The sequence below is a fragment of the Fringilla coelebs genome (assembly GCF_963513975.1).
Source record: "Fringilla coelebs genome assembly, chromosome: 1".
Taxonomy (NCBI): Eukaryota; Metazoa; Chordata; class Aves; order Passeriformes; family Fringillidae; genus Fringilla; species Fringilla coelebs.
Genome location: NC_140028.1, coordinates 94463925 through 94481248, shown reverse-complemented (window position 1 = coordinate 94481248; position 17324 = coordinate 94463925). Strand labels below are relative to the sequence as shown.

Below are 17324 nucleotides of genomic sequence, written 5' to 3'. Positions count from 1 at the left end.
GTGTACGTGTTCTCGAACTCAAAGAAACAGCAGATTGCATTTGAAATATAATTTGTGAAAAAGTACATGAGGAATGCAGCAGTATAGTTATTTCTTGGCTAATCAATGCTCAGCTCTGCTCTCAATGAAAGAAATGGTTAGTTTTGTGCTGTCTCAGGGGGACCAGGCTCCTGCCTGCATGAAGTGGGGACCTACAGCTCTGTTTTGCATTTCTCCTTCCTTCAACTCCCATACCTTAAACATAGTGAGAATACTTTTCAAATGACTGATCCAAATTTATTCACCTCAGCATCCATCTGCCTTGAAATAGTTAAGGACTCTTTTAGAAAAATATTTCAAATAATGCCAAAGAGCTGCTAGGTGTTTTCTTCCCTCTAGTTCAACTTCAAACTAGACATAGTACTAATCTCGTCACAGTAATTTCCATTTTGGATAAATTATTCTGGCTGTAAAAAAAAAATCAAACAAATCTCTCTCAAAGCTTCACTTCCTTGGACAGGCAGGCAAGCAGGTGACACAAATGGCATGAAAGTAAAATGCTGCTTTGCCACGGGTGATGGTACTTTCCTGCACTGAGGCTACTAAGATGCTTCACAGAATGACAGCCTGTGGTCTCAGTCCAACAAGTCCTACTCAAAGGAGTAGCCTTTACTCACATCTGAAACAGTGCTGAATTTAATAGCCATGCAAACAAGCACTTCCAAGGGTAAAACAAGTAAGACTAAAAATAGCAACTGATAAATATTTTGCAATATATACCTGTACTGGACAAACGGACATCGCCTCCCTATTTCACAAATGCAATTTCTAACATCCCTTTCAGTAGTACGTACTGATATGAAAGCAGTGAAGCACTGTATTTGTTGTTGCTTTTGAAGTGTAAGTTCTCACGGAATTCAACAGGGAGTAAAGCTTAAAAGCATTCTACATGAAAGGCTGGTTTTGATTCTTTGTTAAAACTCAGTCACTTTATGAATGACAGAAATCTATACCAAAATTTAATCACTAATTCAGAATATTAAAAATGTTTAATGCTAAAATATTAAGCTACAGATTAACTTTGGTTTCTTAATCATAGAATATGTCTATTGCAGGAAAACATAGAATTTTTCCACATTTATTTATGCCTTATAGCTTGTTTTCACTTTCTGATATATTACAAAGTGATAGAATTTGTTGGGTGGTAAAAAACTTAATCTCTTTCCTTTAAATTTTCCTGAAGACAAACAATAATTTTTTGTTATTACAGTGAGGATGTGATACGGTAAAAATTTTCAAGGACTTTGGTGGAATTAGGCGAGCACTTGCTTAATCTTACAGATATGGGTTGAATTTTTCAGTTCTTACTTACACAAAAGGTGTTGAATGGGAGTTTTGTCAAGCAGTCAGGATCTCAGCCACTAATAACCTCTCAGTTATTTTCTTTTTCTCATTAGTAGTCTAACAGCTAACACACTAATCTGAAGCTGCTATGGGATGCAAGATGAATTACAGCACATCGAGCTTCCTCTGTGAAAACAGGTGAAAGATCTCGGGCAGCATCTCTCAGATGGTAGCCAAGGCGAGCTCCTGAGCAGGTACCAGCCCACCGAGCCGCCGTGGCTCCAGCAGCGCTGGCACTTTGCACCACCGAGCTCTGGCCCTAAAATTAGCCCACAGAAATTCAAACAAAGGCATTTTGAGAAAGGCACTTTGGGGTAGTGATACCTGAAGCCGTTCAGGTGCTCTGGTGACTCAGTGAGGGAGGTACAAGGAGCTGATGTCAGGAGGCTTTGCTCTGTGCCCCTAAATGTATACACCAAACGCTCTTTGGGCAGGAGCAAGGAGGATGGTGTTGGCCTGCTTCCTCAGTGCCCAAGGAGAAGGGAGACGGCTCAAAGGGTGCTGTGGTTCCTTTAGTCACCTTTGGGAAATGTGCAGAGCTGAGGAAAAAAGTCACTTCAAATGCGTATCCAACAACTGCTGATTACACACGCAGAGGATTTGTAAACCTGGCTTTAGTGGTTCTGAATTTTTATTGATGGCATAGATCTTTCTCCTCTGTGTGAGAGGAGAGCTTCTTACAGGATTTGAAGGAAAAATATTATGAATGGGTGCTTCAAAAATATTGCTAACTACTTTTGTGAAACAGACTGAAATTAATCATCACACGCTAGTCAGGTTAAGTCTTAAAATTTATGCTGCTTATTAAATGCCCCCTTTCTTAGGACTAACTGCTTCCAGTCTGGAAAAAGTCCCTACCAAACACTGTGTTCAATTTTTGCTTCAGAATTTTTAATTTTGTCCCATCTTAAATCACTTCTAGTTCTACACAAGAAAATTAACTGAAAAGAGCCTTTTCAGTTATATTAAATAAGGACTGTTACAATAAAATTATCTCTGATTATTCAATATTTTGTTTTTCAGTTACTCTGTGTCATGGAATCCTCAAATTATGTGTGATTTACTTGGGTAATATCAAGTAAGAGAATCAATGTTTCGTTAGGCTTGCACATGTTTTAAGTTGCTGATACCTTCCTGAAGCATTCAAACAAATAGGAATCCAACAAATATGGGAGTGAAATATTTTCTGAAGCTTCTTTTTAGACTATACACAATAATACAAATGAAAGCATGAAAGAGTGTTGTATGAATTACTATTTTTTTTTCTACATTCAGAGCTCTATAATGGAGAGTTAATTAATATGTTCTAAATGTAGTCATTTCTTTCAGGAAAATAAAAACACACTGAGAAGCACTGTAGAAACTGTGAAGAAGTTTCAGAAAAAATGCATATGTTAGCATCAGCTGAAGCTAAAATGTCTGCTAACTATAAAGACAGATGTATAAAATGCTCTCACATGCAAATCCAATAATCATTTCTGAGTGCAACTCACACCATCTTGTATATTTAAACAAGCATTATTATAAACAAAACTCTGAGCCTAGTGCACTGATACAGGAAAATTATTTACTACTCTTATCATCAGAATACTTGATTTTCCCCAAGCACAGATTAAATAAAGTAACAGCATATACTAAAACAAAACAAAAAAAAATCCATAAATTTCTTTTAAAATTAAATTAATTTGGAAACAGTAGCCTTGTAGCAACATATTCCTTCTGGAGAAGAACAGTACTACTTTTTCCTTAGCTCTATCATCTCTTACAATTGACGGAGCTGTTAAAGAAAGTTTTCTTAAATTGTTAGAACACGTTTATTTTCTTGCAAATTAATTCTTTTTAACTCTTTATGATAGCTTTGAATCCCATAAAGAAAGATGAATTATCACATACTGAGCCCAAGCTGTGAAACAGGAGGAGACAAATAGAGACCCCTACTGTGTTTAACAATGTAGAAGAAATTCCAGACTCAAAAGAAAAATTTTCTGTCCTTTTTCTCAGCCCACAAAAGCTGTTAGTATGGCTTTGAACAGAGGAGGGCACTCTTGCTATGCAAAACCCCGTGCTGACCTGGCACACTCGTTTAGATCTATTCAGTAGCCTGAATCTCAGAATTTGTTGAGTAACAGCCACCTGTGGCACAGGCACTAGCTGTACTCTGGTTAAAACATTTGCAGTTTCTAATCTGTGCAGCGAAGCACTTCACTATATCAAACACTGGGGCCTTTCTCTGCAGATGTGGAACAGATGCAAGCTTCACAAATTGTTTGTAATATCTGTGCAAGATATCATATTAAATAAGACCTGTGCTATGTTTTTCTAAGTCATATAAACAGCTACTCGGTTGGCTGTTATGGCATAGGTGCAATAATTTTAGGTTGAGCAGAATTCGTGCACAAATAATGTGGGTGTCTTTGGGAATTAGGTTTATTTGGAATGCTTCAAGTTTTATTTGGAATCCTAAAAAATGTATATAAAATCAAGGTAAATGCGTCTAACACAGCTGATATGAAAAAAAAAAATGAGAAAGCAAAACAAATAAACTGGAAGAAAGAGGAGGATTCTGCATCTGATTCGTAGAGATCCTGCATCGCCTTCCTTGGAAAGTGCGTAATTAACTACATCTTAAACTACACGACTCTTAACACCCTGCATGAATTAATGAAGCCAATCACTTTTTGAACTAGCACAGAAAGGAGGACAAATTTGGTTTTGGAGGCTTGCAAGACAAGGAGCTGACGTGAGGACCAAATCCTGCATCTCCTAAGTATCTCAAAACTGAAAAGTTCTGGACTCCTTTGAGTAAAATTACTGACAACCAGGAGTACTTGTAAGAGCAAACTGGTGCCGTTCAGTGCCAGTTGCGCAGCTCAGTCATTTTGGTCTTTCACCAGTCCATACACTGCAGTATCGTCCAGGATAGCAAAGCCATAACGATCTACACAAATCCTTTAGCTTTCATCATTTCCAGCTTTGGGGTCATTAGTGCATAAAAAAATTCATAAATGAAAGCTATCGAATGGCACCAGGAGAAGGGGTTTTCTGAAACACTGAATGACGAGTCGGTTTTGATTATCTGGAACAAAAATACGGCAGCACCTGCAGGGTTAATTAAGCAGCTCAAGATGCTGGGCTTCACAAAAGAAAACCTTTTTCCTACTTTAAGGACTGTAAACACTTGTGCTGAACTAGATGGGCATTTGATAAGCTGTACAGCATGTAGCAAACTCCGAGGGATCTCTAGTTAACACTCAAATTCAGTGTTAACACTTAACAGAACAGTGGTAAGCCGCGCTGCCAAGGTCAACTGCACAGATCTACTAATTGTATTATGAGCTTGACATCTAGTGGCCACCCCTGGCAGGGCAAAGCAGGCAAAGGTTAAATCAGCAAGCCTTGTCAAAGCACTTCTAACTACCCACCCTCAGGGAGAGGAGACCTAGGGAAGCTTTCTGGCGCTCCGCGCTCCCACCTTCCGGCCGGCATTCCCCGGCGGAGCTCCCGCGGCCGCCCGCGGTGCGAGCCAGCGGCGCAGCGCCCACCTGCGCCCGGCCCCAGCCCCGGCTGCGCCTCCCTCCCGGGCTCCCAAGTTTGGAAATATCTTCGGTGCTCCTTTTGCAGCCTGGGAGAGCTTTCGGATTCTTGGGGGGGCGAGAGAGGTGGAACTGGGGGTGCGCGGGGAGGAACGCGCCACACGCGGCGGTGTTGGAAAGCGGCAATAAGCGTTTCAGAAGGGCTTTTTGTAAAGATTTAGCTTACGCTGAAATAATAAATATTGTTCAAACGGGCTCGCTTTTTGCACCCTAAGTATAGCAAGGAAATAATAAAGCCCCCTCTCTTTAATCTCTTTAATGCTCTATCTCTTCATGTTTTAGCTCAAAATAAACAGATTTTTCAAAAGTGTTGCATTATGGTTTTCTATCACCCTTACAGACATCTGTCTTTCTGGTTTTGAAGGTATTTCCTTGACAAGAAGAAACGTTCTCTAGGTCTAACAGCACTATAACTGAACCAGCTCCTAAAAGTACATTTTGGCCTAAATTCCCTTTTTTTAAATTAATGGAGAACCTTCACTACATTTAGTGGGAAATTTTAAGAGTGCAAAGGAAACAGGATTGACATTGATATATAAAATTCAATATGAATGTACTGCTAGAACTAGATTTCCTAGTGCTTCCTCTGGAAAAAAAATTACTCTCATTTTACAAATACAATATAATAAAATAAATTATTTTTATATGCTTTATTGCGGAAACTGTGTCAGTACTTAAATATTTTAATGTCATGCCTGACCTGGTTTATTATCAGCAAAAGTGATTGACTCATGCCCTGGCTGCTGGATAGTCAACAGATATGCTTGTCTATGTTTGGCAGACAACAAATCAAATGAAGGAGCGATATCAGGAAAATCTTCCCAGGACTCAGACTATTTTTCACATGGCACTAATACTCTTTATTAATTAGTTTATTTTTACAATTTTTCTAATGTTACATGTTTTTTGAATTGTAGCTTTTCCTCTGTCTTAGGCAAGGAAAAGTAATTTTCAACAGATAAATGTATGCATATTAATAGCTTAATTACACAGAATTTAAACAAACACCTTTCAAAATTTCCTCCCTCTCACTCTGAAAAAAGTGTCTTAATGTCTGCCTCAGGAGATGGTAAGACTTCAGGACCAGCATCACTAGATAAAATCTGACCCAATTTTGCCTACTTCCATTGTACACATGCATCAGCAAATTGGCCAATTGCAGTAGTTTCCTTATTATTACAAATATTTTTCTATGGCCAACACAATTCAGTACAGAGTATTTTTTAAATTACACAAACACAGATGTTACATACTTTGAACGTGAAGTCTCTACTGTAACGGCAAAAGTATTTATATAAAAGTTTCAATTACCATTTCTAATCAAAGGGACAATTTATAGCCATACTAATTTGGCCTTTATTTTTCAAAACAAAAAGCCTTCTCTTACACTTGCCTCAGAACAAACATGTGCAAAAATCACATAAGTTTTATGTTTGCTGACGGCTGCTTGTGACTTCTCAAGTTTGAAATGCAACAGTGTCTAAGCAATAGAGAATACCTCCATTTCATACGGAGGAATGTCCCCCCAAAATTTGTTTTAAACCTCCCTATATGCAGGTGGAGTGACCACCCTTGCATGAGGCTGGCTGCTACATACTGAGCTGTGTCTCTGCTGTAGCTGAGCCTGTGTGTCTGTGCACATACTCCAGAAGAATACTAAGTGCAGTCACCAAACTGCCCAAAAGTGCACAGCCCATTCCCACTTTACCAAGATGAAACAGATCAATTAGTTTAGACTACACTGTATGTATTGAAGAGTGGGAGAAAGAAGAGGTCGAATATTTTAAAAAATGACTGGAAAAGGCACATTAGAAAACTCTTTTTACACAGTTCACTACAAGGTATCCCTTCCACCTGAGGCTAAACAATCATTTTTGCCAGAAACTTCACATGAAGAAGTCCAAAGCACCATTTGTCATCACTCTTACCAGAACCTCTCTTGCACACTCTAGGAATCACTTTTCAGCACAAAAAGACAACAACAACAAGAACAACAACAACAACAAAAATCCCAAAATAAAACAAACAAACAAACAAAACCCCTACAAACAAACAAAATACTTTCTATTATCCCTGCCTTAAAACTACAAATGCTATGTTTATGGCTTAATTTTAAAATTAAATGGAGTTGAAGAATGTTTATTGTATCTAAAATTCTGATTCATTTGTAATCTGTTGAATTAGGCAAGTGTATTAGAAATGTAATTCCAGCTATTACAATGCGTTACATTTACTGAGAAACTGAGATTATTGTATTCTACAGGCAGTCGTCTGAGTCCTGCTGCTGCTGTTTTTAAATTATTTCCAGCAGATCTTCTCATTTAGCAACCTCAAATTGTGGGGTTTTAATACATATTTTTGTTCACTCTTCTACACTGCAATTATTCAAGAAATATATCTCCATCAGCTTCTTGTTAATATTTCTTTTCAAAATTATTTAAAAATATATTTTTAGCATTTCACTTTTGATTAACAATTTCAAACGATTTCGAGTGTATATCTGTAGTTGATGACATACTAATTGTCTTCAGATTTCCAACAGTTTCTCACCACCATGATAATGTCCTGTTTGAATGCAGTTTTGTTATGCTGTAGCCCAAGCTGGCTATAAAATTATTTGTTTAGATTCTAAAACTTTTGTGGTAACATTAGCATGAAAGTTCTGCTGTGACCAGTTAACTTAAAACCCGGCCTAATGTTTGTCTTCCATCCTGCACCCCAAACTTCCATGTTTCTCTCTGTTGCTGTGAATGTCCCTTCACTGTGAGGATTACATTTATGGGACATTAATTTTTAAATGCTTCATTTTATAAAATCTATCTTGAGGTGATATTAAACATGATTTCTTTAAATTAATACTAAGCTTCATTTGCTTAGTCTTGCATTAACTCCTTTGGAGACAAGGACCAAAATGAGCAAAAAGGCAACACATATGAAATAATACTGCTTAAACAGTTTGCTTTCTTAAAATGACAAATATTCTTGCGCTGTGTAAACTATTTTTGGCCTGTTGCAAAATATACTCAGGAACTGTAGCAATATCTTGATCACAGCTGTGAACAGAAACGAAGAACACTGACTTGACAAGAAGTGTTTTAATTCACGAGATTTGGAACTCTCATTATTTCTGGCCTATAAAATTGCTTTCAAGTATGGCAATCGTTAGGCTTCCTAATATATTGTGTAAATGATTTACATTACACTAATGTGCACTAGATAGCCCTCTGCTCCTGTAGCTTGTCTCCACCTTGTTCACATTTCTCAAATGAAAGTGCAAACCCAACTTTAGCTTGTTAATTGTTAGCCGTCAAGGGTTTCACTCTATTAATTAAAATATGTTTTAATAGAAGGAAACATAGTGCATTTTGATAACAGCCTTCTAAGGCTGAAAAGTATTTTTACATTGTTGCATTTTAGGGCTGCTGTGAAAGCCGATTTTGTGCTATTCAGGGACCACAATAATAACGCTTTAAAATTCCTCACTGGGATGCAATGTAGTCCTTTTGATGGAAAGACTGTCTTTCTCATTCGGCAGAAATAAATCCATTCATTTGATCATGTAGTCATTGAGGGCAATACAAAACAAACCAAGTGTGAGAAATTCTATGTGATGAAGTAAACAAAACAAAACCCCCCCAAAAAGGGGAAAAAAAAACCATTTCCATGACAAAAAGATTCTTTGTCCTTAATCTACCCACCATATGCAAGCGTTTCTTTTTAGCATATCTCTTGTTCTAATCTCGGGTGACATGGCTACATAGATAAGATTCACAAAACAAAACAAAAACCTAGTTTAACAATTTTTTTCAATTTATTAACTCACCAGGAGTGTCATAATGAAGTAGTGGGGTTTTATTTTCCTGTATTGAAATGGATTCAGAGCATGTAAAAGTTTATAATGCTAATGATAAATTCTTGGACCCAGAGCCCAAACCAACAGAGATGGGCTCAACAAATCTCGCTTTCATAATAAAATACTAATTCTTATCTGCTTGTCTATATTAATTTATTTTACACGACCACAGTTTCCTAGGGAAAAAAAAAATTGAAAACGTACAGCTTTGCTCCTCCACTGTGACAGAAGGAAGCATTTCTCTGTGTGCCTGTTATTGTCAACCCAAGTAGGTTTTCCTGGAGCAGTGGCAGGAACCCCCTTAACAGCTTTGGACGATGTGGGACTTGCTCCCTGCCTCCCCAAACACCCTGGGAAGGAGTGGGAGGCTTAACAATTTCCCAGTCTGACAGATGTTTTAACCTTATGAAGTGGATTCACGCTGCCTTAAGCTTCAGGGCTGTAAAGTTCAGATACAATAGTCAAAATCCTCCTCAAGCTTCAACTTCGCTGCCTTTCTCTCCCCACAGATGCAACCTAAGAGTAATTATAGTTTTAAAGCAGGAGAAGGACTTTTTTGTTTTCCTTTTCTAAGAGGGAGAGAGAGAGAAGATAATATAGTGGAGCAAGGGGCCTACACAGAAAGCAGAAAACATTTGGGATCCCACTTGGTTATGCAAGAAACTAAGAAATCAGTAGGCTCTATGTAAAGAGGAAAAGAAAAACTTTCAAGTGGAAGCTCTCAACTTAGTCCAGGAGAAGAGAGCACGAGCTGTGGTGTGCCTTTGCACGCTGCAGTGCCAGGGACTACTAAGGAAATTAAAACTAATTAAAAAAAAAAAAAAAAGAAAGAAAAAGGAAGAAGAAAACCCCGCAGCCCTATTCCCGAAATGAAAATTACAGCAAAGTGAAAATAAAGCAGGATTACAATCCAAATCTCTCCAGCTTTGGACACTTGTTCACTAGCAGCCTGGCAGCCCACATGCATAAAAGCAAGTGTGCGTGTGCCTGCGTGTGGGGAGGAAGCGAGGAATGGCGGATGGGCGAGAAAATAACCCTTTCCCACTGCTTACAGCCGGCGCGACAGGGGCTGGTGGCGGTGGTGGCACTCCGTGTCACCTACCACTGATAATAATTACAGTCGCAGCAGAGCCAGGAGGCGAAGGGGGGAAGGCAGCGCAGGGGGGAAGGCTAAAAGCTGCTGTTGAATCCTCTCGAAAATAATGAAACCAACTCCTCTGGCCCCGCGCACCCGAGCGGCCCTGCCCGCTCCTACCGTGGTCACCCCGGTCCCCCGGGGCGAGCGGGGGGAGCGCCCGGGGCAGCCCTCGCAGCCTGGGCGGCCGACCCGGGGCCACGGGGGCATCCCCGGGCAGCGGCCGCCGTGGGGCTGCCCCGGGGCCCGGCAGCCCGCGGGACCTCCCTCGGCCCCGGGCAGGGCACCCCGGCCCCGGCCGCCCCAACTTTCCTGCCGCCGGTGGGGCCAGCGGAACATGGCTTCTGTCCGCTCCGAGCCTCCTCCGGGAGGGAGCAGGAGGGGGGAAAAGGGGATACCCAATAACACAGAGAGAAGGAGCGCAGCGGAGAGGAGGAGGAGGAGGAGGCAGGCGCTGCTCCGGGGCGCCGGTTCCTGCAGCTGCTTCAGCCCGGGTGAGTGGGGAGGGAGGGCCGAGCCCCGCCGCCGAGCCCAGCCGCGATCAAAGCGCTGGGAAGGCCGGGAGGTTGCTGCTGGGAGGGCTGCTTAGGCAGGGGGTGGGCTGCAGAAACTTGGCTAAACTGCGAACTTCTCAGTTCCGCTGCCTCTTCCCCCGGCTGCTCTAATTCCCATTCTCCCGCCGCAGAGTAATTGCGCTCCCATGTTCACTATCACCATAAATTCACCTATCTCCATCCGAAACACACTCACAAAAAGAGAGAGAGAGAAGGAGAAAGAGGCGACGGGAGCCCTTACCGTGCTCAGAAACTACCTCTGCTTGTAGCTCTTCGTCCGATTTGAGATGCTGGGGTTTCGCTTGCTTTCGACGAGACATGCTGCTAACTGAGCCGTCTTGACTCTGCTTTTTGCAGAGGCATCAGCGACGTGGAGGTGGCAAGGAGGGAGAAAGGAATTGGGAACGAAGGAAGGGGGTTTAGGGGACTGCAAATAACTGTTCACAAATAAAAGTCGAGTTGCAAAAACAAACCAAACAAACAACAGAAAAGGCAACCAACACCCCGGGGAGAAAAAAAAAAAAAAAAAAAAAGGCAAGGCTAACCAGCCAGCCAAACTGGGAGTGAGTGAGTGAGTGCGCTGGTGAGCGGGTGAGCGAGCGAGGGATGAGCCGGGCGGGGTGTGCGCGGGGCGGCGGGGTGTGCGCGGGGCGGCGGGCTGGGGCGGCTGCGCGCAGCGCGCATGGGGCTCAGTAATTATGATTGTGAATAATGCATGGCGATTAATGGTGCTGGGGGCGAGCGCGGATTGGCGCGGCTCCAGCGGACTCAGGCTGCATATGTAAATGAAGGACGGGGCTCCGCAATTAGCCGCTTCGCTCCGCCAAATGATGCGTCTCCCCGGCACCGGCAGCGCCGCCTGCGAGAGGCACCGACCGCGTCGGTGGCGGCGGCAGCGGCAGCAGCGGCGGCAGCGGCGAAGCACACACGCACCACGCAGGAGGGAATCTGTTTTGCACACACTTTACACAACATATGTGCAAGGTTCACTTGTTGGGAAAGGTCACGATCTTCGCTTTTCTGTCTGTCGTGCTTTCTTCCCCCCTCAGTTTCTTTTGCTCTGCTTTCTGCTCTCTGCTTTTTTTTTTTTTTTTTTTTTTCTTTCTTCACATCACTCTGCGTCCCCTGCTCTCTCGGTCTCGCTTTCCCCAGAAGTTGAGCTGCAAGGCATCTGATTACTGTGTGTAAGTAATTTCTTCCCAGGAGGAAAAGAAACTTTTGTGTATGCCTTTTCCTTTTCTTTTCGGTGTGCTTTCTTTTTCGGCGTTGTACTGCTCTTTCGCCTTGATCTTCACATGCTTCTCTTTAGCTCTTCCTCCATCCTGTCTCCTTTCCCGTCGCTCTTTCTGTCTCCCCTTCCCGGCTGACTTTTGTTCTCTCCGCTCTCGAAGGCGCACGCACGCACAAGCAGAAGACCTTGGGCAGTTTTGTCTTTCACCTCTCCTTCCTTCTTCTTTGTCTTGCAGCTTCTTTCTCCAAGCAGAGACTCCCCGTTGGTGGTGGTGGTCACTTCCTGTTGTCCATTGGTAGGAAGTTTTTTTCTTTCTCCCTCTCTCTCTCAGGTTGTAATGACTTTTTGTGACACTCCTCACCCTTCCGCCCACCCACCCCCCCGGCTCAGCCGTGTGTCCTGTTAGCTAATGACAGCGGGCTCGCGTGTGCGCCGATGAGCAAGTCCTTGGTCTCCAGCAAATAGTATGGATCGTCTCCCAGATTTGGGGGGTGGGGGTGGCTGTTGTTGTTGTCGCCGGGTGATCCCCCCTCCCCTGCCTTGCCTCGTTCTCAGCGGCGCCGCCAGATGCTCCCTGCGCGGCGGCTCCGCCGGTCGCTTGCCTCCGCTCCGTGCCAAGGAGCGCTGCGCGCACCGCGGCCGTTCTTGATTTCGGGCAGATAAACTTTCAAGTTTGGGAGCGGAGCGGGTCACACTGCAGCTCCTCCTACTCTCCTCCTCCTCCTCCGCCTCCTGTGCCGCGCTGCCGGGGCTGCCGCCGGGGCTGCCCCCAGCCCCGCAGCCCGATCCGCTCCCTGCCGCCGCCGAGCCTCCCTCTCCGCACGCACTTTCCCAACAGTGGCTTTTCTCCCAGGCCCCCCCTTTTTTTGTAAAAGTGAAGGGGGTGGGGTGGGAAGAGACTTCCCTCCCCCCCACCCCCCGCTTTCCACTCTTATCGCATTTCAAGTTGCCGGGGAGCCGGGCCGAGCCTCCCCCGCCCGTCCCGCCACTCGCGTCCCTCCCGCCCCGTCCGTCCCCCGGGGAGGCGGGCGGCCCCTGGCCGCGCAGCAGCTCCGTCTTCCCGGCCGCCGCCACAAGTTGCCGCTTCCCGTGGCCGTCCCTGCCCGCCTCCCTCTGGGCCGGGGCGGGTGCGGAGCGCGGCCAGCCCGCTCCCATGGCAGCCAGCCGCCGCTAGGATGTACCCCACCGTCGCCGATCGCCGCGGCGCCGCACCGCGCGGGGCCCGCAGTGCACGCACTGTCCTGCCCGCGGCTCCGCGCCGCGCTGTGCATGTGCGCTTTCGGGGCGGGGGGCGTCCTTCCGCGGCTCTTGCGGTCACCTCCACTCTTTTGTTTTGTTTTCCTTTTCTTATTTTTTCCTCTTTTTTTTTTTTTTTTTTTCCTAATGTATTTGTCACAACCCGGCCCCGCCGACCCCCGCCCCGTGCCGGTCTCGGCGGAGCGGCCCCTGCGCCGGCCCTTGCAGGGGCGCGGAGGCGCAGCCCACCTAGCCGGCCGCGGGAGGGAGGGGGGCAGCTCCGCGCATGGGGCCGGGGATCAGTGAAAGGGATTTCCTCCTAATACCCCCACCCCAGCCCGTGTAATCCAGCCCTAGTCCTTAAAACACACTAACCCCGGCTTCTTTGGGAGCCTTCTCTGTGTAAACTTTCCCTGCTGATAGCTCCCTTTATCTCGTGAGCTCTGATACCCTGTCTCTGGGCTTTCGGTTTATTCCCCGCTTTTATGTTGGTAGACAAACCAAATAAAGTTAGAGGCGACAGTTTAGGCCACTCCGGATAGTTTGCTGACATGCACAACGTCCGCGACTTCTGTGGGGCAGGTATTCGTTAGAAACGGGCGCGACTCCTAAGGAAAAGAACGCTGAAACGCCAGATCAATGCTTTCCGGTATTAGACGACTGTACTTTTCTGTCTATAGTTTGGGGAGATGTGCACAGGACACTTCTTGCAATGATTGCCCGCTTCACAGTTAAAAAACTTGTTTACTGCCTATCAATTCTAGTGCATCTTCTTCCCGTGCATCCTTCCTTGTTGAAAGTTTTGTCGCACTAAGAGTGTTTCGTTTAAAACACCTGGAGACAATTGAGATGGTTGAAATATGATGCAATTTTCTAATATGAAGTGGGAGGGGACGAGCCCATTAATTGAGCATGGGTTTTTTTCCGACAGAAGTAGGGATTTATTGCACCCGACTCACACGAATAACACATTGTGCGTGTGTGTGTGTGTGCTGCGTTAGGCTGTAGGCAGAGTGCAGGTGAAAGCGAGCATCTGCGGGCGTTCAAGTAATCCGCAGCACCGCAGCTGTGAGTAGGGAGCTGGAGATGGGACTTCCTCTTCAAAAACAGAGAGGGACATTTTTCCCGACTTTTTACGTGAGGAGGCTTAGCTAATGTACTCTTTGGCTGAGATATTTGCACGGAAAGAGTGAGGATGCACTTTCCCCTCGCCCAGGCATTTCCCCCCACAATTGCTGTAATACCTGAAATGTGTCAGTTTTCATCCAGTCATCTTTTGAAAAGATTTGTTGCTGTTGGTGAGTCAACATTCCCCACCCCCCCTCACCACCCATCCCCCAAAACTTTGGCGTTTTCTATTGCTCGGTGCCTGGTAGTTCCCTCGGCAGCAGACGATTTCTAGAAGAACGTTTAAAAGCGCGATGGGGGCGGGGGGGGAAGGCAGCTCATTGGCAGCCTTATAAACCAAAAACTTTGTCCTTTGTAAAATTAAAATGATTGAAAATTAATATGATTTTGCGGAACGTGAGAGAATCTTTAAGTGGAAAATTAAATAATCCCGTCTTTAATGTTTAATGAACAATGGAGAACACAACAGGCAAGAAAGGCATAATTACCAGATTTGTATCTCTTGACATTAACATATTCTAGGGTTACAAGTGATACATTTTATGGTTTTCTTTTCCCTTATGCCGCTCGCCTTCCCGTTTTTTCTCTGGGAGAGCGAGCCGGCCGCGCTGCGCGGGGCTTGCGGAGCCGAGCGCCGTGCGGCGCGGAGAGGGGCGGCCGCTGCCCCCCGCCGGAGAAGAGCTGCGGGGCCCCGGCTCCGGCAGGCACGGCCGGGACGCACCGCCGGCGACGGCGCGCATCGCCGGGGGAAAACTTCTACGCGACCTGAGTGGAAAACCCTGTCAGTGTAGAGGATTCGGGAGGCGAGTGGAAAGTTATGAAGTGATACGCGTCTCCTCCGGTCCCTTCCTCTTCTCTCGCTCCTCATTACACCGCAAAGTTTTCCACGGACCTTTTAATTAATCTTCTGGAGTCGAGGGCGAAAAAAAAAAAAGTAATGATGCGTTCTCTGAAGTTGGGCTGCGAAAAAACACGGTCACTGCAGTTGGGGGGAGCGGGGGAGAGGGGATGGGATCTCTTAGCCGCGTAAATCTCTGCGCACCCACACAGGAAGGGGCGCGCAGGCGAGCGGGGAGCGCGGTTGCGGGGCTGGCAGTCACGCGTGTTCCGACTCAAACAGCGCCCGCTCGCTTCTCCCTCGCCGTGACTTGTGGGTCCACCGAAATACTTTACTAGTGATGGGAAACAAATGTGGTTTTTTTCCTCCGTAATTAAATCTAATTTCCTAATTGTCTTCTTCTTTTGCGATGCTGCTTTCATTGTCAGAAGCGGCACACTATTATTCTACCTGCCTAATAATGTCATTTACCAGCCAGTACATTATTTTTTACATTAATGTGACACCTAGTCATACGTTTGCTTTAATTTTTATCCTTATTCGGAGTTCATAAAAACCATCAGAAAGCTTATCTACAAGATTGACTCTACAAAGAACATATAAGTAGTTCTGTCTACACTTATGCTTTATACAACGTTGTTGTTCTTAAACCCGTCAAAGTTACAAACGTGCGGATAAGATGGATCTGACATTTTGTGCAATCCATCTACCGTCTTTTAAAGTTATTATTTTGCTCAGCAACTTTATTCGAAGGGGCATGCAATTATTTGTGCTTTATTTTCTGTCATCTCCTACTCTCCCTGGCAGGCTGAAGTATCGTCTTCCCACCTCCTTCCCGCACCACAACTTTTGTTTGAGGACCCTGGGGTTAAATCCGGCAAGAATTTTTTTTTTGTTTAAAGCTTCAACAACTGACCAGTAATTCGTTCTCACGTGAGCAAAGATATTACCATACTAATATTATTATTGGTAAGAAGAGGTAATTGATAACACCACCTGCCACTCTGCAGCAATCATGATGATAAATGTTTCCATCAGAGGAAAATCTGTGCTTGGTCTACCACAGCCTAACCCAAACAGCATGTCAAATGTCAATTATAAAGATGTTTCTTTTCTATTACAATTTTTTTGTGGAAAGCAGCTAGCCCCATCACGAGATTCTTAGAACCAGTCTAGACCACATCTTTGCCAAACGTTTTGCCTTAAACATTTAACTTACTTTTCCTTTTATTTAATACTTGGGTCTTTAATGCACCCTTGGGTCTAGATAAACGTTGATTCATATACACAAAAGCTTATGTTCACAAGTAGCAAACTCCAATTACCACCCACTTCCGTTCCTTAACCTAACAGCTGATAATTTAACCAAGAATTTAAAATACTTTGTGGAACATTTGTAATACACATCGTTGGGGGGACATTATAAAGATGACACACATTAAAGCTCATACATATACGTCACTCACACATATAGATGTATAGGTGCTTTATATATTAAGCCCCTGTATTTGTACTGCAACATGCCTGTCAGTGCATACTCCAGGAAGTGCATGTAGGAATGCAGCATGCATGTAAAATTAGTGGGCTTAGCCCCTTTGCAAAAATCTGCATGCTTCTGAAAAATACAAGTGAGATGAATATATATATACACATACACACACACATATATATACATACTGCAGGCACGCACACAAATAAACAACGTTGCATTGTCTATTAATTCTAGCTATATAAATAGTGTCGGCAGGTATAAAAACTTTCATTGCCTTGGTTACAGATATGCTCAGAAGATTATTATTAGTTTGTATTAATAGATGCAGGCCTCAAAAGACGAAATCAGCTATTGATAATTGCAAGAAGTATACAGCAGCTACTGTATCGATCGGCTTGTCCCTTATTCCCCTGGTATAGGAGAGATAAGAAGACACACTCTTTAGTGCAATATAATTTCTTTTGACCTATCTGCTTGCTACAGACTTATGATGAATAGCCAGAGTGGTTAAAGTCCTTTATCACGAAAGTTACCCCTTGATATAATATTGATTCTTTATAACTAGCTCCAAACACAAAAATCAAACTGTCCACTTGACCATCATCATCATCAATATCATCACAAAGGCTCTGGAATAAAGATCAGCACAGGGCTGAAAACGCTTTCTATAATCTGCCCACCTAATCTTTATTTGCTGATGATGAAAAGAAAAGGGGAGTGTGTGTGTGTGTGTGTGTGTGTGTGTGTGTGCGCGCACGCCGCCGGGGCGGGGGCGAGCGGAACAGGGAATGTCATCTGAACAAATAATAATTAAAAAAAAACCAAAAAACAACCCTCTTAGCTTAAGAAAAAGACCGTTCAGCCGCCTTCAAAAGAAACCA

General features: G+C 44.2%; 1 protein-coding gene across 2 annotated transcripts in view; it reads right to left on the bottom strand.

The window, feature by feature from the left end:
- SALL3 (spalt like transcription factor 3) overlaps positions 1-11942 on the bottom strand; it is a gene marked incomplete at its 3' end in the record, with an annotated part of 20651 nt that extends 8709 nt beyond the window's left edge. For both annotated transcript variants that reach the window (XM_084208482.1, XM_084208483.1), the window contains exon 1: positions 10760-11942. In XM_084208482.1, the coding sequence (XP_084064608.1) occupies positions 10760-10838 (79 nt within the window). In that variant the 5' untranslated portion in view covers positions 10839-11942. The remainder of the gene's footprint in view (positions 1-10759) is intronic.
- Between the last annotated feature and the right edge of the window lie 5382 nt (positions 11943-17324).